At 37.6% G+C, this 24,604-nt stretch overlaps 2 protein-coding genes across 3 annotated transcripts in view; one reads left to right on the forward strand and one right to left on the reverse strand.

Annotated features, from left to right (window-relative positions):
* LOC138029037 (structural maintenance of chromosomes protein 4-like) overlaps nucleotides 1-17,434 on the forward strand; it is a 79,229-nt gene extending 61,795 nt beyond the window's left edge. Inside the window, exons 21-37 of the mRNA XM_068876706.1 lie at nucleotides 45-99; nucleotides 577-704; nucleotides 1,409-1,513; nucleotides 2,965-3,091; nucleotides 3,554-3,605; nucleotides 4,630-4,681; nucleotides 5,182-5,267; nucleotides 6,778-6,859; nucleotides 9,539-9,601; nucleotides 12,054-12,227; nucleotides 12,765-12,872; nucleotides 12,960-13,037; nucleotides 13,220-13,375; nucleotides 13,598-13,674; nucleotides 16,052-16,130; nucleotides 16,230-16,334; nucleotides 16,790-17,434. Coding sequence (XP_068732807.1) covers nucleotides 45-99; nucleotides 577-704; nucleotides 1,409-1,513; nucleotides 2,965-3,091; nucleotides 3,554-3,605; nucleotides 4,630-4,681; nucleotides 5,182-5,267; nucleotides 6,778-6,859; nucleotides 9,539-9,601; nucleotides 12,054-12,227; nucleotides 12,765-12,872; nucleotides 12,960-13,037; nucleotides 13,220-13,375; nucleotides 13,598-13,674; nucleotides 16,052-16,130; nucleotides 16,230-16,334; nucleotides 16,790-16,936 — 1,674 coding nt within the window. The 3' untranslated portion in view covers nucleotides 16,937-17,434. The remainder of the gene's footprint in view (nucleotides 1-44; nucleotides 100-576; nucleotides 705-1,408; nucleotides 1,514-2,964; nucleotides 3,092-3,553; nucleotides 3,606-4,629; nucleotides 4,682-5,181; nucleotides 5,268-6,777; nucleotides 6,860-9,538; nucleotides 9,602-12,053; nucleotides 12,228-12,764; nucleotides 12,873-12,959; nucleotides 13,038-13,219; nucleotides 13,376-13,597; nucleotides 13,675-16,051; nucleotides 16,131-16,229; nucleotides 16,335-16,789) is intronic.
* Nucleotides 17,435-18,006: 572 nt separating this feature from the next.
* The window catches only part of LOC138029039 (motile sperm domain-containing protein 1-like), a 6,707-nt gene continuing 109 nt past the window's right edge, over nucleotides 18,007-24,604 (reverse strand). Inside the window, exons 1-7 of one of the 2 annotated variants that reach the window (XM_068876708.1) lie at nucleotides 24,188-24,604; nucleotides 23,770-24,072; nucleotides 23,566-23,641; nucleotides 22,908-23,052; nucleotides 20,705-20,789; nucleotides 19,888-20,046; nucleotides 18,007-18,500 (exon numbers count right to left, since the gene is read on the reverse strand). The exon at nucleotides 24,188-24,604 is cut by the window's right edge and continues 109 nt beyond it. In XM_068876708.1, the coding sequence (XP_068732809.1) occupies nucleotides 18,466-18,500; nucleotides 19,888-20,046; nucleotides 20,705-20,789; nucleotides 22,908-23,052; nucleotides 23,566-23,641; nucleotides 23,770-23,920 (651 nt within the window). In that variant the 5' untranslated portion in view covers nucleotides 23,921-24,072; nucleotides 24,188-24,604 and the 3' untranslated portion in view covers nucleotides 18,007-18,465. The remainder of the gene's footprint in view (nucleotides 18,501-19,887; nucleotides 20,047-20,704; nucleotides 20,790-22,907; nucleotides 23,053-23,565; nucleotides 23,642-23,769; nucleotides 24,073-24,187) is intronic. The other variant, XM_068876709.1, reaches the window with a different exon arrangement.

Here is a 24,604-nt window from a genome sequence, read left to right on the forward strand (position 1 = left end):
GATCAGGCAAACACAGTGTTTTATTTCCATGTATCTTCATGTAGGGATCCAAAAGATGGCGTGTTGTTACATTGCAAGGGGAACTGATTGACCAATCAGGTAAAGTAAACCACTACCAGGTTGAGTACCGACCTCATGGCTGGCAAATGCCCACAACCCAGCCATTCCAAGCTGAGGGACTCTCCAAACTATGTGAGGCGTAATGTAAAAATAATAATAATTTATTATTAAGGTCAAAGAGATAAAGGGCTTGTTGCTAGGGGAAGCCAAGGCCCTGAACTTTAAAAGGAACCCTAATTAAAACAACAACATAACCGGCCTATGAAGTAAGTTGTCTTGCACACCTATAAGGGAACAGATGGGATTACAAATGCATATCTGGTACTGTATGCATCACTAGACTTACCTGCCCAGAGTTTTGATGAGATGATTTTGTAATGAGACGCACCTCTTTCTGTGTCCTTCATTCAAACCAAACTAAAAGAAATAAGATTTTCTTGTTTTCATTCTGTCAGTGATCCAGTTTAACCATGACACAGTTACATTGTGTTTTTGTAATCATCATTGCTTTTGCAGGTACAATGAGTGGTGGAGGGAATAAAGTTGTAAAAGGAAGAATGGGTTCATCCATTGTGGCAGATATTAGTCCTGATCAGTTGGAAGCCATGGAAAAAACTTTGGAGAAAGAAACCAAGACAGCTGAGGTAAGCAGTAACTGCAGCCATTGGCGGAAAGTCTTTAAGTTTGGGAAGTCGATTTCCAGACCTGGAATGTCGTGAAAAGGCATCAATGGTAATAAACAACAGTGAAATTGATGCTCATTGTGCTTGTGACGAAATGAAGTGTTTTTAGATGGATTTTAAAAAACCCATTGTCCTTTGCGTGTCTTTTATTAATAAGAATATTATTTTTTGTGAAAGGGCAATAACAATTTATGAGTCATGCTTTACACTACTACAGTCACCATAAGAAGTCAGCAAAAACCCGACTTTTTGGTCTAATTCCATTCATTCATTTCTCAGTCAAAATTTGTAAACTGAGAAAAATAAGAACTTAATTTTTTATTTTTGGGTATAATCTTGCATCGTTTTACATTCTTCGATGTATGATTTCAATTTTCACCTTGTATAGATTTTTTTTAATAAATTGACTTTGCGATCAACAGGAGAGCAAATTCACAACATACTTCTGACAAACTCGGCAAGTATATTTTCAACAGGGAATATCCTAGAACTGCCAAACCACACATTTGAAGTTACTTATACCAAAAGGTGTATGCAATGTGGTTCAATCCTTTTTCAAGGATAATTATTTTCAGGCTGTTGTGTCTGTGCTCTTAATGCAAAAATGCATGAAGGATTTTCTGTTGGCCCATTAGTTTCCTGGTCATTTTTGTTGCTGTTCACAGGAATGTAGAGAATCCAAAAAGAAGCTAGAAGAACTAGTTGATGAGCTGAAGAAGGAACTATCTACTGCAGAGCATCAGTTGCAAAAAAATGACATGGAAATCAAGGTATCAGATATAATTCCTGTTGTCTTAATTTCTACATGCAAAATTAGTTCAGCATCATACATGTACACTACATCTAGTCACTACAAAAGGAAAGGAAAGGAACTTTATTTTAGTGTCTAGTCAGGGCTTGAGACTAACTTTTAGCTCACTAACCTAGTGGCTAGTATCAGGTCTGATTTCACTGGCCAAATCTAAATTTGCACTAGCCAGCCTTGTCATCCGCAGTTTCATTAATTCATTTGTAAAAACCTTTCACGAAAAAAATTTCGCATTTGCAAACACAGCTCACGCTTTTAGTAAGTATTCTCATACCCATCCGTGCAACAGTGGCACAAATATTCTGGAGTGTATGGCTTCCCATATTTTCTCACGAAGGCAAATGCACTGGAGTATGAAAAATGCGGAAGAAAGTAAATTAAGGAATAAACTGTACATAAAACTGAACTGCTCGTTTGGAAGTCTATGGAAAGGCTGTTCCTTTGATTAAGATTGGGCCTCAAAGCAAGAAGTTTTGGAGACCTGGCAAGTTCTACCAGTATCGAGACTATGGTCCTAACAGCCCAACTATGCTGGACTGGTCATGTCATCTGAATGAACAAATCCAGGATCCCTCGCCATCTTTTCTACGGAGAGCTATCTCAGGGCAGACACAACCAAGGCCGACCCAAGAAGAGATACAAGGGCAACCTCAAAGCCAACCTCTAATGGGCAGGAATTCAACCGAAGGAACTGGAGACTGCCGCAGCCAATAGATCTGGATGGCGAGCTGCTAGAAACTTCGAGCACTACTGCCGCCTGTGTATTGCACCAGCTAAGGATTGCTGTAAAAGAGCAACAAACGCCCCAATCACAACTGGTGGCACACCATTCCCGATCTGTGGCCATGTGTGTGTGCCTCGGACTTTGGACTTCAGAGGCACATGCTTGTTCACCATTGACACTTGTTCATTTCAACTACAACTGATGGCTTCAAACCATCAACTCATTTTGTACTTTGTTAATGTTATTCTCAAGTTCAAGAGACAACCTATTGTAACCCACTGTGAAGAAAGGAAGCTGTCCACATAAGTCTTCTCCCTAACACACATGAAACAATCTCAAATCGGACCTCTCAAGCACTAATTACTGAATAGAACAGTGAAGATACTTCAATCACAGCCAACCACCATAATACAGTACATCTAGTAGAGAGTAGCCAGTCAACGTTATTGCCTGATTAAGACTAGCAGTGGGCAGTCAAAACATTGTGAATTTTATAACTCAAATGTCTACTACATTGTGACACAAACATCATTTAAGTTATCAACCCATAATTATATGTTGCCAAGTCTGGGAATCAAACCGAAGACAGATTGCAGGTGGCAAGAGCTCTTGTGACTGCACCAATTAACTGCTGCTTCCTTAATTTCACTTTCTTGTGGATCATCCCTTTCTCACCCTTCAAATTGCAGGCTCTGGATGAACAGGAGAAGGCATTAAAACAGCAAATAGTGCATTTGGAGAAGCAAGTAAAGGAGAGTACTCCAGATAAGGCTAAGCTCAAGCAATTGCAGGATTCTGTTAAAACTCATGAAAAAGGTTATTTTTTTGTACATTCAAGTTTAGTCCTATAGTTTTTGAAAATTAATATCAAAATGCTCAGATGAACACACAATATGAAATAGTTATTTCTTTTTTGTTTATTCAAGTGCCTCTAAACTCAACTATAGCAAATGTATTTTGCTGTTTACTTCTTTAAATATCTCTATCAATGCACCATATGTTACATGTACATTGAAATACAAGATTACGTGGAGCTGACAGCATACCAAATTTGTTGTACATGTATTCAAGATCTGAAAGAGAGTTAAAGATGACTGCAACTCCAGTGCTTGGTGGCCAGCCAGGCCAGATTTCTTGATTTCTTAGTCTTCGTGGTTATTTTATTTAGTTTTAACCTTATACTTTGCAAGGCTGAATTAAACCTCAGTTTTCAGTTGCACTGGTGCATTTAAAGTCAGTCTATAAATTAACATGTTTCTCCATAACTGCATTTAACAGGGTGGCAGAAAGCAACAGCATCAGCTGCAAAGATTGAAACACAAGTACAGAGGTTATTAGTTCATTTCTATCATGTCCATCTAGTGTGCCAACAATAAACAATTATTGGATGAGGTTTTTATGATATCCAGAATAATCAAGGTTGAGGTAAGGCCAAAGCCGAAGGCTGAGGCTGATAACCCCTTACCTCGACCTTGATAATATTCTGGATATCACAAAAACCGAATCTAATAATAATATTGTTTTATGCATTGTACGAAAAAAAAATGGTCACGACAGTGAGTGGAACTGGTAATTTATTTGTCAACGAGTAAACCGTATACAAATCAGCGGCACATAATTCGATTGACAACAAAATTTAAGCATTAGACAATATGTGAAAAATTGAAAAAAAAGCTTGATGAGAAAGTAAGTAGCAATAAATAAGTAACTGAAGAAAACAAACCTGGAAGTCATTTTTTTTGCTTCTTCACTGACAGCAAGCAACACAAAGCGCGCAAACTTGATATGATAATCTGTGACCTTGAGTGACCTTGACATAACTGTATAATCTGCAGTTGTGACGTCACAGGCGCTGATTTCGAAAATTCACTGTAGGCTTTCGGCCAATCACAAAAGAGTTAGAGAGTTGAATGTATAATAATAAAAATTATTGCAGCCGGTTGTAAATCCACTTTCATTTTTATTCCTTGTTCAAGAATCAGCCTTCCTCTATTTTCATTAGTTTTTGAGCCATTAGTAAAAAGTAATAATTATTATTGCTTGGGAACCTATAAGACCATTCATGGCCATGAAATAACTTTTATGTACATGTATAACAATGGCAAAAAATGTATGGTAACAAAATGTTGGTAGTTTGCTAGTACCCTTCCTCTTCTCCTTTTCCAAATTAAGTTATCAGCATCACTGGCAAGGGAACTTAGATGAGGCTGAAAGCTGCCATTAGGCTTTCTATAAATTCTCTCCCCTACATGTAGTTGAATGGCAGTCTGCCTTTTTATAGAGGATTTATAGTATATTTAAATCATGCTATGCAGCCAACAAAAAAAGTACACAAACTGTGGTTGTTTTTCCAGCCTTCACAAGCAGATAATGGAAATTGGTGGTGCAAAGCTCAAAACACAACAGGTTAGTTTTTACAACAAATAGTGTGCACATCTAAACCTTTTTTGTATTGTTTTTCAGTGAAGGGAAATCATGACAAGTGATTTTCAGGGTTGTGGCCCTAGTTGTTCAAAGGGTGGATACCCCTATCCACTGGATAACTCAATTGGTTTTGCTAGTGTTTATCTGCTGGATAGTGATTTATTGGGTGGATAGCATTTAATATCCACCTTTTGAACAACTGAAGCCTGGAAAATTTTGGAAAGGTGTTATCTAGACTTAGTTAGCTATTCAAGAAAAGTAAAACGGGGGAAAGACAATTCAAGCAACCATGCCTCTTTTTGTATTAATCTTAAAGGAAAAATTATATTCTTGATACTTGATCAGCTATACACATGAGCTGTGTTTATAGCTGTCAAGTATGTTGGCCATGTTTCACATTGAGCCAAAGCTTATGCTTAAGTTTGATCAAACCATTGATCAAATTAACCTAAATGAAAAATAAAATAATATTTTTATTTTAGGATCGAGTTGATGCACTGACAAAAGCCATCGATGCTGTGGCTGGACAAATCACCAAAGCAAATGTTGCCATCAAGACTTTTCAAAGGTATTATTAATTCACTTGATACAATTATTATATTTATTATAATTATACAATTATTTTTATCTATATATTTTACATAAAAAATAATACTCTTCACTTCATATGGGAGCAGGTATGGTGCAGTGGTCACACCAGTGTGACCTGGGTTCAAATACCAGACTTGGCATCTCATGTGGGTTGAGAGGTTTTTCTTCTGGCATTCTGGTTTTTCCTTTTCCTCAAAAAGCCAACTCGTGATTTGGTACGAGTTGATTTGATTTGGTTTCTGTGCAGTATGTCCAACAAGTGCTCCAGTGCTAAATACAGTTGAGACTTGAATAAAGTTCATTATTTATTTATTATTATAAGCGGAGAGAAACTCTAAAATTAAAATGGTCAATAAAATTGATTTGATCTGGTTTGTCTCTTTGGTGATGTCTTCTGTCAATTAACCATGTAGAGTTGCTGGGGAGTATGGTTGTGTGCAATTTTTATTTTCTGTCTCTTTTGAAAGATAATGCAGGTATTTTGGGAAGCTGGGTAATGCTGCTGACTATACTGGCCATTCCCTTGGCCTTTCAGTGTATGTGTCTGGCATGGAATCCAAGGGTCATCCCTCTATTTAACTGTACTCTTTTGGACACCTACTGCTTCCACATGCCCTCTGCAGAAGTTTTCTTGGACTTAGTATTTAGTACCCTAGAAATGCCTTCTATGGCTTTTGTTTTGCTTTCTTAGAATGCAAACTGTTCCTTCAGATTCAGTTAGTCTATCTGACTATTCAAGCATGTGAGGCAAACAACTAAGGGCAAAGTGGGCTCCTACAGTGGAATGGTTGGCTGACTGTGGTTTGACTGGAAGCAGACAGTCCTGCAGGGCTCTTTGAAGGGTTACTTAGCAATCTGTTGTTTTGTCAAACTCTAGTCAAATTCCTGTGTTGAAGGGTTTTTTAAAGTGCCTCGACTTACCTCAAATATTTTCCTTGCTGAGGTAAATCTATTCAACTTTGCAAACATATTTTTCCATTTTCGCATCAAAATTTCACTTGTGATGTGCTGTAAAACTTGACAAAACCAGTCATCCTTTGTTCCATGGCTGAGTTTGTGAGAGGCATGAGCCTTCACTGAGATGACGTCACACACTACATGTACTTTGCAATGCAAAAATGCTTTCAAAACTAGAATGCAAAGCAGTTTGTGATGTCCTCTCAGTGTAGGCCCATGCCTCTCACGAACTCCTCAATGGGACAAATGGCTGCCAATTTTGTCAACTTTACTCAACATTTGCAGACTCCAGAATCAGAATCACAAGGAGTTAAAATTGAAATATATGTTTTAAAATGCTGAAATTAAAAAAATTGAGGTTAAGCGCACTTTAAATTTCAGGCAGAATTTTGTCTCTTTTCTGTTGGATTTTGGAACAGCTCATTAGGTGCTATGAATTTGGAGGATGTACAAACCCAAGGTCACCTAGGATATTCTTGCATAGTTTATCTAGGAATTCAAATGTGTTTTTTTTTTTTTTTTCAAATTAGGAACACCAAAAAGGCAGAGGACAACGTGAGTTCACTTGAAAAAGAGATTGAAGAAAACAATGCCAACATGCAAAGACTTGATGTAAGCAAAAAATATAAGTGATTGGGATGGAGAAAAGATTTAGTAGGTTACTGTAACAAGTTGTGAAGTGTTTTGATGATCATCACAGTGGTGAGCACCACTTATTAAGAAGCAGCAAAATAGAAGCCTGAAAAATTGAGTCTTTAATGGGATGTGAACCTGTGGCATTTTATGTTAAAAGTGCAGTTCTTAGCTAATCGACTATGAGCTGGTCACTTTGTTAGTTCATGATAAACTCGTAGAGGGTGCATAATTATATAACATAGAGAATATAATATATAGATTTAACCAAGCCTAAAGCGGAGCTCCTGGGTTATTTATTCTTACTGGCTGTATAAGGGTTATTGAAAATAAAAGGTTTTGGAATTGTCCGCGTTTTGGTGTCTCCAGTGACTGCGTAATTAAGTCATTTCCATCACTTTCTTCTAAAGAAAAATTCATTGCCTAACTAGTAAATTTCACGCAAAAAACTGTATCACATGAATGACAAAGGGATGAGTGCGATATCGGTTTTTCAAGTGTAATTTACTGTGGAATTCACCAGTTAGGCAATAACTTTTTCTTGAATTGCATGAGTTTTAAAACAAAACAAGCAAATCCTCAGCAAGGAAACGGAAAAGGAAAAAAAGCTATTTCAGAGTCAACTGTAAAAAGCCAGCGAATAGGGATCACGCTCAAATTAGAAATCAAGACATACTAGCTTGTGATGTGACAGATCGTTAGGAAACTTTCTCAGTTTAAGGTCAAAAAAGAGTTTTCTTAATGTACTTTATTCCCCTTTATCCCTGAGGACGGGATCATTACCATTTTGATGTATTTTATTGAACACGCCGGCTTTGCTTGGAACAAGAGAGAATTGGCAAAATACGGCAACCAAGAAAGGGTGAACTTCAAACAAGATCTTAACTTACCTGTGCATGCTTGAAACAAACTTCTAAAAACACAAGCTCGTGATATTTCTCCTTAATTTGATAAAAACTCATTGCGATTACGTGTTTCTAACGTAAGGGCAAAGTTTTCTTGTCACTGTCGAGGAACATCGGAAACAGTTAGGCAAACAGTAAAAATCGCATTTTAGAGCAAAACAAACAAATCAACTATTTCTTTATGTCAAAAAAGAGTACAGATGATTGTTATTAAATTCCAGTTGAGAATAAAAATTCGAGTTTCATTCCTGACCAAAGGAAAAAACAATTAAACCACTTTTTAAAAAATTCATATGCATCCACTTGAAATAACGCATCCATAAAAATAACAAAGAGCTTTAGTTGACATAGTATGGCCATATAGCTGCGTCGAGCCGTAGAAAGGGCACGGAAAATGTTTAGCAGTTAATCAGGCTTGAGCCTGGGATCCAATCGAAAACCAGTACCTGGTCAGTGGTCAACTTAAAAAAAAAAACAGCTGACCTCAATGAGCGCTAAACTTGAGCCCTGATATGGTCATTTGACAATGGTCAGCGGATACCTTGTTTTGACAGGTGTCAATTGACTATAACATGGATGTCCAATATCAAAGATGTCAAAGATGTACACTGTAAACTAGCTGTAGTGTCAGCTGGAGTATGGCCTGGATATGGTCAGGTGATACTGGTCACATGGATGGGTGTATGGTTTTACGGTGACCAAAACCAAATTTTCTTGGACAGATGGGTTACCATATTTGTTTACCCGTGGTGTTCCGCACATGCACCTTCGGCGCGTGGAGCTCCGCTATGAGAGTCGTATATTTGAACTAAAGAGAGAAAGTTGAGTCACATTATTATGTTACTTTAGCAGTAGTGAGATAAAAGCCTGAAAATTTACCCTTGAACAGGATTTAATACCCATGCCCTCGGTGTTCCACCGATTGAGCTATGAGCACAGTTGTGGTAGAGGACTCATACCCTGGATTTTTGGGTTTTCATTTTGCTGCTGCTAAAGTAGCACTCATAACTGCAAGGGTCAGATCATTTCAAGACTTGAGATTGTCCCTGCAGTTTAAATGTGACTTTTTATATACCACAAGTTGTCTTATACATTCAGAATATTAGACAGGATCAGATGCCATGTATTCACTTAATTGTTTATCTTTTTGTCGATTTAAGGAAGCAGATTTTTAGTCTAGGTAATCACATGATTTCAAGTGCAAATTTGGAATAAATAAGCAAAAGTATTTTTTTTCAAAGACAAACAAAATTTGGGCTTGTTCAAATTTGTAGCCTTTCAAAAAATTTACAAGTTCGTGCTCATTTATTCCAAATTGCGTGAGAAATTTGTGCGATTACTTATTAATAATATACATGAAAAAAATTAGGTGGTTTAAGCAGAAGCAATGCACATGTATCATGTAATCATTGTGCCATCCAGGGCTCGCATTTGGTTGGTCATCTCTGACTTTCTTAACAGCTTATTGACCAATAAGAATGCTTGGTTTATTACTTTTTGCACTAAAGTTCCTCTTTTCTGCACTATGTTAAAACTGATTTTCTTTCAGCCAATCAGAATAGAGTATTTTTTCATTATTATTGTTATACTATTATTGTCGTAATTATCATAACTTGGCTAAATCAACCCTAATGTTAGAGTGAGCATTTGTGCACTTAAAACAGAAATGACATTTGTGGCCAGCATGTTTCACGTGAAATTTTATTTCATTTGTGTGAAATATATCTGTATTTGCCTTCACTGGTTTGTATAGGGAGAGTACAAGGTGTTAGTAGAAAAAGCCACTCAAGTGTTTGAAGATGTTGAAAAGGCTCAGGTATGTACAACATACATGAACATACTTCATTCTATCAGGAGGAAATCTCAACTTAAGTGTGAAGTTTGATGTGCCTCCTGCCATTATACTTGTATAGAAGGGTTTTCCATAAATAGCTCTAACTTTCTAAATTATTATTGTGTTGTAAAAATATAAATCTTTGATGAGATTTCAACAACTTTTGTTTCCAACTGCTCAAAGCAAATTCAAAATTATTTTAGTTGCTACACAAGGAAAGATAATAATGCAAATAGTCATGATTCTTGATTTTCTGGGGACAGAACCACCTGTGAGGAGCTGATATTGATTCACTGGCGTAAACTCTGCATATCCTCGTCTTCTGAGGGATTAGGGTGGTCTCAATGACTGTGGAGGCCTGCATTCTTCCCATAACATCCAGAATCCCATGGCAAGATCTTTCAAAAAGCCCCCCAACTGACCAGACTTCACAACCAAACAAGCAACCACCAACAGCACAATCTTCATGGACACCCAATGCACCTTCCTGATTTCCTTTGCCAGAGACGAGTTATTGTTGGTGATTTTCTCATCTTTCTTAGTCACCATGTTCCTATCCCAAGGCACCAAGAAATAAACAAATGTCCACTCCTTCCTTCACAGCAAACTTTCAACTCCAACACAACACACTTGTCGCGCTCAAACTCCATCCCCATGTCCCCTGAAAAAACCTGCACCACATTGATCAAACTCTCCAGCTCCTCTTCAGTCCTTCCATACAACTTCAAATTGTCCATAAAGAACAGATGGTTGGTCAATCTCTGATTCTTCCCAAGCTTGTTCCTGATGTTCTCACTGCAACCATCCCCTTCTTGACAACCTGGCTGATAACTTGTATTGAACCGGCCCATCACTTTCCTCCCAAGCACTGTCCCCCCTATCTCTGCAACCCTCTCCAAGTCCTGCCGCCATTCCATGATGCTCTTTTTTATCTTTGCCACCTTGGTTTCTTCTTCCACATCAGCCCCAACCTGCTTGTGACTACATATGACCCAGTATACAAAGGCGTATGGATCTCTGACACTGAGATCCCATCCTTCACAAGACAATACATCAGTCCTTCCACAACCTTGACCTCTATTCACTTTCCTCCTATCCTGAGCCATCAAACCAGGAACCTCAACCCACTCCTCACTAACAAAGACTGCTCTCATCTTCTGAAGTACCATCATCATCGAGAACAGTATCCAACTTCTCCACAACCACTTTGACCTCTCCATCGATGCCACCCATCTTCCCTTTATCATTCAGTCCTCGACCTCAACACCAAAACAATCCAGGCTCTCCACAACCACCTTGACCTCTCTGTCGATACTCTCAACCACCATGACTTCCTTCTTCAGCAACCTCAAAATCTACCTCATACTCAGACTTGTCTTCTTCAGCCACAGCCTCTGACAACAATCCGCACCAGACAGACTCATCCCTTCCCACTTTCAGCATCAAACCTCACAAACTCTTCCTTGTCATCACATTTTCCAAACAACTCATTCCACTTGGCTTTGCTGATCACCATCTCCTCCCAATTCACACCATTCTCCATCTGCTCAACCTCATCCCTTTCTATTTTCCCTTAATTATCAATTTCGTCCTTTAGCTACCTATTCGTCTTTTGTGAGATGTGTAGGTATGTGTTTTAACCATTTATGTATCTTAGGCCAGTATTTCTTGGGCTCATCTGCTTCTCCCAACCTGGCCTCTTCTGACAGCACTTGCTCATGCTCGGAAAAATCTCTAAAAACACTATAAAACAATTCAACAGTAACTTGCCTTTCACTGATTCACTATCAAATCTCTCAATCATACTTTCAGTTCTCCCATTAGGGATATCCACTGGCACCACAAGGAGGAGTACGCTCTCACAAATAACTATTAATAATAATGATAACAATGAACTTAGAAGTGTGAATTAGGTTACTAATTGGAGACAGTGTACAGAAATCAAGTGTTTTCAAATCGTACGTTGGTTTTTTGAGGGGAGGGGATAACCCGGAGTACATGGAGAAAAACTTTTTGGAGCAGAGTAGAGAACCAGCAAACCCAGGCCACATTTTGGCTGGTATTTTTTGCAGGTTGCAGGTTGAAATTTACCGTGACTGTTACATGAATAGCTAACCTCAGGCCTAATTAGGCCTAAAGAAACGTTTTTAGGCCTAATTAGGCCTAAGGTTAGCTGTTCATGTAACAGTCACGGTAAATTTCAACCTGCAACCTGCAAAATATACCTGCCGGCCACATTTTACTATTAGATTTTATCTCATTTGGCAAGAGTGGGTTGAAATAATTTATATATGTAGATGGAAGGGACACATATATAACATAATTTACCAGCTTAGAAGTGAAGTCGTATTTTTATGATGTCAAATCAGTGGCTTAGATTTCCAATTCAATTGAAAATATTTGTGTAAACAAACCATGAGTCTCTTCTTTGCAGCAAGAAATGGTAGCAATGGAGGAATCACTGGAGAGTTTGAGAAAGGAATTGGAAGCAGTTGAACAAGAGGAAAATAAACTTCGCAGCAAGGAAGTGGACATTAAACATGAAATGGATAAATTTGAGTCTGTGTTGAATGAAAACAAGAGTAAAGAAAGGCACTGGAAAAAGGAGGTTTGTATCAATGCTAGAAACTAATCATTGAAATTTTCTGTTATTGACGATGGTTGAATTTCCTGTGGTTGCAAAAGCCAGTCAACCTGAAAGGTATAATTTATTTAACAATAATAATCCAAGTGCTTGTGAACAGGAGTCATGGCGATTAAGGTTTTTTTGGTAAATAGCCAGCATGTGTTATCTGAAGGTTTTGGAAACTTAATTACCTTTGGCATTTGTCACTTTACAACACCAAAATTGCATTTGACATAATTTCTGATAAGACAGATCATCAAATGATGAGCATTTCTGGTCACAATAGTTTACTGTCACTTATATTTGTAGGTTCCACTCCTGCAAAGGCCGGCCCCGGAGCACTCTGATTTTTTTTTTTTTTTTTTTTTACAGTATCCGTGAGTCACCATTGAAAAAATCAACATATCATCTCTTCATAGCACTCTTTGGTGTACAAAATAATAGCCACTTAAAGGTATTAATAATATTAATACCTTTGTAAATGATTAGTATTAAATGATTCCCTTATTGTTTTTTTAGCTGAGTAAGTTATCACTGCAGAGTGTCTCACTTGATGCTGAGTCGGAAGAATGTTTGCCAACTTTGACACCTGATGAACTGGATAAAGTTGATAAGGAAACTGTCCAGGTAATGTAACGAAGTCTTCAGTTTGCTTAATTTTGAAGTTCATACCTCAGGTGTTTGGCACATTCAATGATATCCTTGTTTTTGCAGTATGAAATCACCATTGAGGAAGAAAAATTAAAACAGATGAAGCCAAATATGGCAGCTATTGCAGAGTATCGTAAAAAGGTAAACAACATTGCCTTGTTTATGATGGTGATAATATTATTGTTAGTACCTCCTCTTTCTTCCCCTAGTATGATTTGTCATGCTTGGCTACTTGCTCCAAAGGTAGTGTAGATTAGGAGTAACCTACTTGTACAGGACAATAAATTACCAAGTGGGCTGTTTGATGTACACTGTATTTGCAGGAAGAAGCATACCTATCAAGAGTTAAGGAGCTTGATGAGGTGACGTCAGATCGGGATCAGAAAAGGAAAGAACATGAAAACATGCGCAAACAGCGACTTGATGAATTCATGTCAGGGTTTTCATTAATCACCACAAAGTTAAAAGAAATGTATCAGGTATGAATTGATGGGCTTTAGATATTGGTTTATCTTTCTCAAAGGTAAATTTTATATTTAACCTACACATACAATACACATGAAATAATATTTTTCCATCAACCAAATTTGTTCTTTCGTTCTTGAAAAGCTATTGATCTTGTCTCAGCATTCAGATTGGAGTTAAGGCTGGGGTCATTTTAAGAATTAATATCATATTGCATAGTTCTTTTTGTTTTGTAGATGATCACTCTTGGTGGTGATGCTGAGCTGGAACTTGTTGACAGCCTCGACCCTTTCTCTGAAGGTATTGTGTTCAGGTAAGAGCTAATGACATCTGTATTTCCTGTACTCAGAGCAGTTTTCTCGACTAGTGGTTTTAAATACCTTTGAACAGTCTTTGTGAGAAATTAAGAAAGGAAAGGAACTTTATTTAAGGAGGCTCAAAATAGTCTCTCCTTTTTTCAAACAAATAAACATATTCTGCCCTTAGATTAAGTTACGGTAATCATATCAAGACAAAATTATTTTGGTCTCATTATATTTTCCTCTAAAATAACGTTACCATGGCAACAATATTAGTTATTTCTCTGAGCCTTAAAATCAAAATATATTGTCTTTTTTGAAGAAACTGGACGGTGAAATCTTCCCATTCAGCGTTACCAGATAATATTAGAAATAATCTCTAAAATATTTAAAATTCAACAAAATCTGTTGGCCAGTTTTTGGGAAAAATCAGTTTTTTTTAAATGTGTCTCTTTCACCTGCAGAATTTTTAATTTGAAAGACAAACATTTGACATTAATGTAAGCTAACATGCAAAAAATGAAAGAAATTCAACATCTTGAAGCAGAGATATAAACGAGTCTCATTTGAGACCGCGCGCAAGTGGAGCTACAGGCCAACACAAATGGATTTAAGAGACCATTAAACTGTTGTGTATAATTTTCATAGTTTTTGTGAATGGGAGATGTCTATTATATTCCATATATATAGGAATAAGAAGAAAGGGGAGTGAAATTAGCAGTATTTATTTATTTCTGGTGACCCAATTTGAATCATGAGCTGACACATCAGCAGCTTACGAATTGTGTGTGTGGCTTACTTGCGCGCCCTCAGCTGAAAACCCTTTCGAGCCTCCTTAAGGACGTTCGCGCCCAAAACGTTCCCACGTACAGATTTTTTTTAAACTTGCCATGCAGAAAGGTAATGATCTACTTTTGCCAAAAAGGCAAAAAAAATGGGGGTCACCGTGCTCATTTTCGAGATCATGAGGTGCATTTTTAGAAGATTGCATTACTTTAAGACGATCTTAGCTTACAACTGTCAGCAATAAAAAAGCTACATGAGAGAAATTTAGATCAGGTAAACGTACTCAGTTCAACATAACTAATATAACTAAATTAACCTTTGCAACTGATGTCTTTTTCTGAGGTGAAATAGACCTTGAAAAACATTACATATTAGTCTAAGAAAGAAAACTTTGGTCGCACGAGAGCATAAAAGGCCAAATATTTGTAACTTCTCACGTACAGATTTTTTTTGTTTTTTGTTAAAATGGACAAAATCAAGAAAGGAAGTGATCTACGGAAAGAAAAATGGGGGTCACCAAGCATTCAAGAGAGTAAAATCGCTGCAAAGTTCTCAAAGCGATTGTCTATTCGCACTGTCACGCCATTGCGTGACACTTCCGAGAAGACCTGGGTCCACAGCTATCCCATGATGCCACATACTTTCATGTTCCATTCTTGTGGAAAATTTTTGCACCTTTAGCATCGTGTTTACCTGCGTGGTCTACGATGCATGACGTGTGCGTGACATGTGCAAAAAGGTGCGCAGTAGCAATGGGCGCGAACATCGTTAAGTGTCTAATCTTCTATCGCTGAAGCACTAATTGAGGACACTGTAAAATTAATTGAAATCATTAACAAATCAATGCAAATCAAGTCAAATTTTGGTTTTCTAAGAGAGGGAAAAATTGGAGTAGCTGAAGAAAAACCTCTCGGTGCAGAGTAGAGAAGCCACAAACTCAACCCACATGACGCCAAGTCTGCGAATCTAACCTGGGCCACATTGGCGGGAGGCAAGCACTCTCACCACTGTGCCATCCCTGCACCCTAGGGTGCACACAATTGGTGATGTTATAGACCACAACTCTGGGGACTCAGTGCCTTGCTTTTTGCAGGTAGTGTGTGGGTTCTTATGAACAAGAGTTGTGACATGTGACCCTTGGCTCACAGCTCCTAGATGAGAAGACTTTCAAAGTAATTAAGTCTAACCATTTAGAAAGGTAGCACTAATAAAGATAAAGATAATTAAAGATAATAATAATAAATAATAATAATAATTATTATTATTATTATTATTATTATTAATCAGTAGAAATACATATTACATGTTATTTACAATATATAGCCTAATACAATAAAAATGAAACTATTTAATAAATAAAGTATGTTTGAAAAAAAGCCTATTTAGAAAAGATGATTTAAATCGCTCAGTATTTATTCTAGGTAAAAGACTGCTAGTACTTTTAAGTCTTAAAAAGGATTACTTGACTCTTGGCAATAAGCTATGAAGAGGATGGCCAGCATTACGATCTTTATTAAAAATAGTACAGTCTGATTTGTCTGATAACTGAGAAATATCTATGAAATAGGAAATATACTTTATTATCTTCAATAATTTTGATTGTAGTGTGAGACCACCTAAAAAGAGCTGGAAGAATATCTCCAATTTGTCAGGTGGAGAGAAGACCTTAAGTTCACTGGCTTTGGTAAGTCTATTGTTACTGTTGTAATAACATATAATCTCTCATTTTTGTGTGTACAGGTAAGGTCTTGGTGGAGAATCTAAGTGTTGTATTCTGTTTCAGGTGTTTGCTCTTCATCATTACAAGCCAACACCTCTTTATGTTATGGATGAAATAGATGCTGCCTTGGACTTTAGAAATGTTTCTATTGTTGCCAACTATATAAAGGTAAAGCAAGTATGCTTCTATCACATGGAAATATATTATTTCAAACACTAAAAAGAAACCAAAACTACCTACACCTGAAATACTAACAAGTAATACTGCAACTAATCAAATGATGGTGGCATAATTATACTCCAGTGGCATAATTTTCAAACCTAAGGTAAAAATTCAAATTCAAACCAGCCCCAACTACAACTTTTATTTTCCTTCATTATTTATTAGATAAGAAGTAGATGGAGTATCAAAAACATCAATCTCCAATCTTGCTGGTCAATAATATTACAATGCAGTCATAGCGTAAGGGGCAGTCAATTGAATCTTGACTCTTATTAACTACCTTATGGTATACAAAAAGACCTACAGATTGTCTCCACTTTTTCTTCATAATAATTTTCTTTGGTACAGCTATGGTGTTTTCATTTTATTGAATGTTATAATCTGATCTCTGTTTCTTTCAGGAGAGAACTAAGAATGCCCAGTTTATTATAATAAGTCTAAGAAACAACATGTTTGAGTTGGCCGATCGGCTCATTGGCATATTCAAGACTGATAATTGTACAAAGAGTGTCACTATCAACCCACAACTTATATCATCAGAAGCCTGATCAATCATAAACACTGGGAAAAAAACTTGGCACAGAGCCTACAGGCAGTGGATGAAGGACATTTCCTTTGTTGTATCAATATGACAATCACTCTCACAAAATTAATAATCAGGATAACCATTGCTAGTCAGGATTACAAAAAAACAAGATAGCTCTGTTGGAATTCATTGGTCTCTGTTTCTTATTGCACTCATTTAAAATGTAAAAAAAATAGTTTGCACAGTTCCTTTTTAATTGTGCGAGTCAAGTTAACATTGTAATGTAAAGAGTTGTTCATGCTGTCAGTACGTGGACCACCTTAATTGCTCAGGCAGGGTGACCTCTTACAGAAGCCTAAGAAAATTTCAGCCTGGTTTTATTTGAATGAACTTGTTTACGTGCTTACTAACTGCAAAGTCAAAGGTCATAACAATATACTTGTTTTGCTTGTTGTTGTTGTAACTTACATATAGTTCTATGAGTCAATACTGTCCAAAAATAAACCTGTTATAAAGCTACCTGCCTGCGTTTTCAGTGCCTTGTAATGAATGCATAATATTTGAAAATGTTGTATCACAGCAATTAGGGCTGGAGCATTTGAGATCTTCAAGCCTGGACTGGCAAGGTGTCAGCAGCTCAGGCTAACATCTGGACAAGCCGAAAAGCCCTCCTTTTCACAATAACTATACAACATTTTGCAAAAGAAAAACCCTAGCTGATTGAAGTGCAAAAGCCTGCCTTACCAGGCTGGGTCACCTTAGATAAACAGGGCCCGGTTGTTCAAAAGCCTTATTCCAGGATTAGCGTAAACTTTGGTTTCATTTTTCAACTTGTGCACGGGTGAAAGTTTGTTTTGTTTTTGTCTGTTTTTTTTAGGTTGACTAACTCTAATGTAAAATTTTGCCGAACCTTTTTTATCTGGGATAAGTGTTACCGTAAATGGTTTTTGAACAACCAGGCCCAGATCTTTAGTTGTTCTTCACCGGCATGGTTTATTATTACTCGGGTATAATGCAGCTGTGCTATGAAACTCTCCCTTGGTAGAAAGTGTATTCAGTTATCCTGCTAGAGAAAGACAAAAAGAGGATATATTTTACACAACTCTTCGGGCCTTTATTCATAATCATCAACAACTTGTCAAACGTGGTCTAAACCCAAACACAATAATTATTTACAAGAAATAAGAGCTTGTGGATTGTTCTAATCCTGTATAACAAAAAAGTAATGACAAGAATTACAATCCTTTGATAAAAACGTTTGATTTCTACTTAAAACTGAGCTCAGCATCCCTGACACAAAATACATGCATTCACCAACTTGACTTTTTGTAATCCATTACTTGTAATAATTATTACAATAATTAATTATTAACTTATCTTAGACATTTTCATCTCTATTTCATTTACAATTATTATTCTATTTCAAGAACTTTAAATTAATTTCTTAAATTTCTAGCATAATTATATCACAAAATAGACATGCTGACTCTCTGCCCTGATGCCATGCTGTTTCTTGATGATCTGGGATTGGAACTGTCACACTCTCGATAATTACAAAGCCTTGAGAATTGCCATTGTTATGAGACCTTTCAAGAGAACCAATGTGTTGTTATTATATAAGTTGATTTGTCTCCCAAATTAGTAGAGTTCACATAACTTAAGTATATTTCATTTGGAAGAGATATAGAGTGTTTCCACATGACATCACAGTAGCCATGTTGGAGGAGTGAAATATTCTTCTGGGAATTGAACTCCATTTTTATGCAAATATTGCTGCTGGTCACATGAGCGAAAACACTCTATACGATACTCATCGCTGTCCAAGACAATTTTCGTATCTTACTGTAGGTACATCTGCACTAAGTGTGGTGGGAGATTGTGGCATGTTTTTGCAACCAAAATATGGGGAAACAACACCACAACAAAGTCATTGCCACTATACAGGGTTAATTGCTCATAGTGTACATATTGCAAGAGACAGTAACAACAAATTCAATGCAAGATTCATAAATAGCTCTAGAGCATTCATTGGGCACACTATTGGATACATTACTTGTACATTGTAAATCGTGGCTTTCATTAGAAACAATGCGTATGAGTGGATAAAAGGGTAGTGGCTCTCAAATCAACTTAACAAAACTGTAAATTAATTTTATAACCACAATCAAACTTCTTACTTGCACTTAAGTGGGTTCCTTTCAAGTGTTAAAAAGATATTTTGCAACTGTTTCAGTTTTGTTGAAGGATTAACCCAGTTACTCCCAGGGGTTCCCCATTGGCGAGTAAAATCGTCTGGCGTTAGACAGAGTAAAATACCAAGTCTGGCCGGTTTGGACGTCAATGGGTTAATGGGGACATAGCTTTTCAGTGAGTGATTAACCCATTGACGAGTAAAATTGTCTGGCGTTAGAGAGAGTAAAAAGTCTGGCCGGTTTGGACGTCAATGGGTTAATGTTAGGGTTCAAAATCTCCAAATCCTATACCTCTGGTCAAGTCAGTGAAAAACATTAGGGAGCTTATGCACGCGCGTTTTTGAGATGCGGACGGCAACCGGAAGAGAACATTTTGCGTACCAGGACAGTGGTGTCTCCTACATTTTTATACTAATCATCTCTAATGGAGAAAAGATACTTAGCACTATAAATGTGGTTGAGTGAAGCCCAAGTTGAAAGGGAAAACAGGTCACTTCTGGTTGCCATCCGCGTCTCAAAAACGCGCGTGCTTAAGCTCCCTAATGCTTTTTTTTGTGGGGGGGGGGAAGGGAGGGGGGTTGTTCAAAAGGTGGATTATACTATACAATGTACACTGGATAAATCACTATCCAGTGGATAAGTCATGGCAAAAACAATTAGCTATTGTGCTATCCAGGGGATAGTGATTTATCCGGTGCACCATCCATCGTTTCAACAACTTGGCCAGAACATTCAAGTGAAAAATGTGACAGAAAAGTTTCACTGAAAGACAAAATTTTACCCAGTATATATGAAGCCAGCAACTTCTGGTTGACAGATAACAACAGATAATGAGGTAAATCAAAGCGTTTGTCTCCTTCCATTGGCAACACCAAAGCAATGATGCAGACAACTGCTGTTATGATGACCCACAAACTGGGGCCAGGCTGACCTCCAAATCCTGTAAATGAATCAAAGTCAGTTCTCAGATGGTCAACCTTACTACACACTGAATATTGAGGAGAACTGGGGGTTCTCCTTGTCAAATGTACCTGAACTTGATTTTCTCATGTATTTTTTAGACAGTACTGGTGCTTATTGCAAATTATTTATTTATGTGTGTAGCATTTATTGAATGGACTTGAGAGTAAAGACAAAGCTGTGTTCAAAGACAGCAAAAAGCCTTGAAGGCCTTTAAGAGATATCTAAAATCAGAGTGATTTTGTCTTAATAATTTAGACATTGATGAAGAGCCATTCACATAGACATACTACACTAAAATTGTTACTATTATTATTAATAGTAGTAGGGATCAGTTGGTCTCGAGAGACTATGGCATCGTCTGTGGCTGCACAGGCCAATGCAGGAATAACAGTCTTTGCTGCAATGCGTGCATATATGATTAGTGGCCTTGGTATTTAGCTGCCTGTCTTTTCTTTTCTGTCCGTCTCTGTCTTATTCTTATTCTTCTCACTATTATCAATTATTATTATTATTATTATTATCATCAAGAGTGACACCATTCTAATGCAATTTAAAAGTGATTTACTGGCTTTTTATAAATAACATAATTTCATTATTACCAGAGTAAGCCCACAGATTTAAAATGCATAGATTACCTTGCTCAGTGAACTGCTCTACATTAACACTGTTTCCCTGCGTTTGTCGTGTTCCTCTCCTTGTCCCATGTTTTTCATCAGCCTTCTAAACAAAAAAAAAAACACTGGAACACAGTGCTCCACTGTTTCATTGAAAGATCTGTCTAATTTGCTAGCCAGGGTTTAGTGGTTGCAAAAAGGCACGTACTGTGGAGGGTGCATAAGGCCACTGTCAAACAGATTGAAACACAGAGTACTGGTATTACCTTTAAACAGTGCTCGAAATTAGTGGTCGTCCCAGACGACTAGAAAGTTTACAGGGCAACCAGTTTTTGGTAGAAGCCTGGTTGCCCGAGGAAAAAACAACGGACAAGCCAACCAAAAATAGAAAACAAATTAATCACAAGCAGCACCCGACTTACATGTTGCTTAAATTATACTGTCAATGGCCAATAGTAAAAAGGTGAAGTCTGCTATGAGCCAAGTGGCCCATCAGGCCAGCGCTTATCTCTGGTTACTGTAGCATGAAGCGACTAGGAGTATTTCTACTCCCCCCTGGATGGGATGCTAGTCCATTCCAGGACTACCCCCAGCATTAAATTTGCCAGTACTCATTTATACACCTGGGTGAAGGCACTGTGAGAGTAACATGTCTTGCCCAAGACCTGAACCCAGACCCCTTGATCTGGAGTCGAACACACCGCGCCTCCCACAAATGGCCGATAGTAGTGTGAAGTTAATATTAATAACAATAAATTTGCCACCACTGAGCATTTTCCTGTGTTTTGAATATCTGTGGCTTTTACAAAACTGTCAAATAAGAAATTACAAACATGTAGGCGATGGAAAACTTAAACCCAGACTTCCACAAAAAAACACAGGCACACACTAAGAACCATGGGATACTCAAGCTCCATAGCCATGTGATTGCAGTTGCTTACCATTTAGCCACAAAATCCAGAAATTTCAGTTTGAGGTCAAATGGAAAGGCAATTTTCCGGAAAATCTTTGCGGAAATTGTGGACAACCTCCAGAGGTAGTCCTGTTTTTCCGTTTGGAACGGAATTTGCGAAATGCCCTTACCATTTGCGAGAATCCTTCCGTTTCCAGGCCCTTTCTCACAAGATCGAGTATAATATGCGGGATGGAATGCTGTGTAGTAAATGGTAAGCGCCATTCTCATCCAGTTGGTCATTAAATTCGGAAAATCGCTTACCTTTATGCAACGCGCATTCTATCCGGATTATTTGGCTAAATGGTAAGCACCTAGGATGTTCCCAAGGGAATTTTCCTTTTGTTTTTTCATGTAATTCGCACATGATCGCATTGGCCGTTTTTATACTAGAGACGCATAATTCGTCTGGAACGAACTTGGGCAAACATTTTTTCTGCGTCTGTTAAATTCGTCTAGTATAAAGACGGCCACAAGATGCATTATGCAAATCTATTTTAATGCGTCCTCAAAGACGCACTAAACTGGAAAGTTCGTCCAGATGCATTATCCGTCTAGTGCCCGTCTTTATACTAGACGAATTTAACAGACGCAGAAAAAATGTTTGCCCAAGTTTGTCCAAGACGAATTATGCGTCTCATATGGTTCGTCCCATCTTTACACTATACGGATAACATGAGAGACGCATAATTCGTCTGGACGGATTATGCGTCTCTAGTATAAAAATGGCCATTGAAAGAAACATCACGTGGTCTAATCGCTTACCTTTATGCAACGATCATTCCATCCGGATTATTTGGCTAAATGGTAAGCACCCCGCATCTCAACACAGAGTGCAGTTAACCTATTGACTCCTGGGGTTCCTCATTGACGGGTAAAATTGTCTGGCGTTAGACAGAGTAAAATACTAAGTATGGCCGGTTTAGGACGGTTTAGGGGTGAATGGGTTAATTGTAGGGGGTTTCTTGGTGGGCAACCACAGATTTATCAGGGCAACCCAATTCATGGGCTTGGTTGCCTGGCTTTTGAAACAGGGACAAACTGGAATTCTTTTTAATTTCGGGCACTGTTTAAATCAATTTTCACATGCAGTAACTTACCAAGCCAAAGTAACCAACACTGACAGCACATTGAAAATTCCCAACAGAAAATTCACAATATTATCCACAATCTAGTGAGTACTGCTTGAGTCAGTTATTTTCAGTGAAGTCTTTTATTTCTAACTGTTGTTCCTGCCTCCCTTATCACAGCAACATTTGTTGTTTAGTTTACCTTTTGCTGATCCATTCTACTGGGTTGAAGTACAGCCATGATTTCTTTTTTACCAATAACCTCCTGCAGGCCATGTTCAAATATATGAAGCCTGAACTTGTCTTGTTGTGTAACATTAGGTTGAATGTCAATATGACGGATGACTCTAAAACAGTTTAAATAAAAATTAATGGCTGATTACACTCAGTAGCCACTCTTTGATTGTTATTTCACAGAAGGAAGAAGCAAGCTTACCCTGGATTCCAGAGGTTATTTTCTCGCTATGAAAAGCGCGACTCTTTCCACAGCGAGAAAATAACCTGGAATCCAGGGTAAAGGAAGTTTTGCTCTCAGATGTAAGGTTAAGGTAAAAGTACACCCTACATTGTATTTAACGTCAGAAGTTCCTTCAACAAGTATAATTGTTTAATATTTTTTTTGTCTATTCTTTGTCAGATGAAATGTTTAATCTAATACCACTCACTAAATGATACTTATACTATTAAACTATACTTATACTATTATACTATGAAATTATACTAGTTGTTCGACATTCATTAGAAAATAATTAATTGCCACCACTAAATGATTTAGAACTAGTTCATTACATGCACTGGAGTGCTAGTGCTGTAAAAAGTTGCATAATAAATCAATGCAGACTCGAAAATCATTTACTTACATGTCAATACAGCAACGCGGCTTGATCACACCTTCAGAATCTACCACAATATATCGGCTTGGAGCCGTGCACAGTACTAAGATATTTAGAAAGACAAACAGTGAGAACGAAAGAGACCATTATTGGCATTAACACTTAAAACGTTGCAAATATTCAAAGTTCGGTACGTAGTGCATGTCATATGTAAACGTAAAAACAGCTTACCTTTAAACCTTAGAGCGAAATCATAAGGGTTGTACACAGTAAGAACTTGTTTGTGGCTGGACTGTTCATTCGCAAAGAAAGTCAGCGATTGTGGAAACACAAAAACCGGTAGACTTCCATCCGTGAAATGGGAAGGCTGTAATGACCTCATAAAACACTCATACAAGATAAGCTGTCTTTAATGCTTTGGAGTCAGTTACAGCCAGTGTCTATCAGATAGAGGACCAGAGCATCTTGTTTTAACCAATGTTAACCACAGTGGTCAATAACTGTGTCTGCTTTGTATTATTTTAGGAAAGTCTCCTGTAAAATATACGGAAAATTATGCAACAAACTGTCGCATACATCGAATCGTTTCAAAACAACACAACATGTTTTAAAAACGCAAAATATCAGAAATTCATGCCTTCCTACCTACCTGCCAATAAAGATCTTAATAAAATATCTCTGATTGCCAAGTTGTCAAGCAAGTCCTTCACAACAGAACTCAGAAATCATTAAATTCTTTTCCCCTTTGTTTACCACTCGTCACCAAAGCACTATGGGATATTTTGCTTTGTTAATTATGTACTCCACATGATCCCACATGTGTGCGTTTTGGACAAATGGAAGAAAACTGAGATCCAATTATTATTCCGCTTTCAGTCCCGAGACTTGTTACGACCAGAATGACAACTCACTCTTCGCATACAGCTTCAGCCATAACTTGTAAAAACAGACAGCCAAAGAACTTCGAATCCAAACAAACAGCAGTTGGCAAGACTTGCAATACCTTTGGGGGCTGGGGCGCTAGGTTGTTGATGGGAACGCTCCGATACGCTTCAATTTGTAAAGA

The sequence above is a fragment of the Montipora capricornis genome, chromosome 13 (genome assembly GCF_036669925.1).
Source record: "Montipora capricornis isolate CH-2021 chromosome 13, ASM3666992v2, whole genome shotgun sequence".
In the NCBI taxonomy this organism is placed as follows: domain Eukaryota; kingdom Metazoa; phylum Cnidaria; class Anthozoa; order Scleractinia; family Acroporidae; genus Montipora; species Montipora capricornis.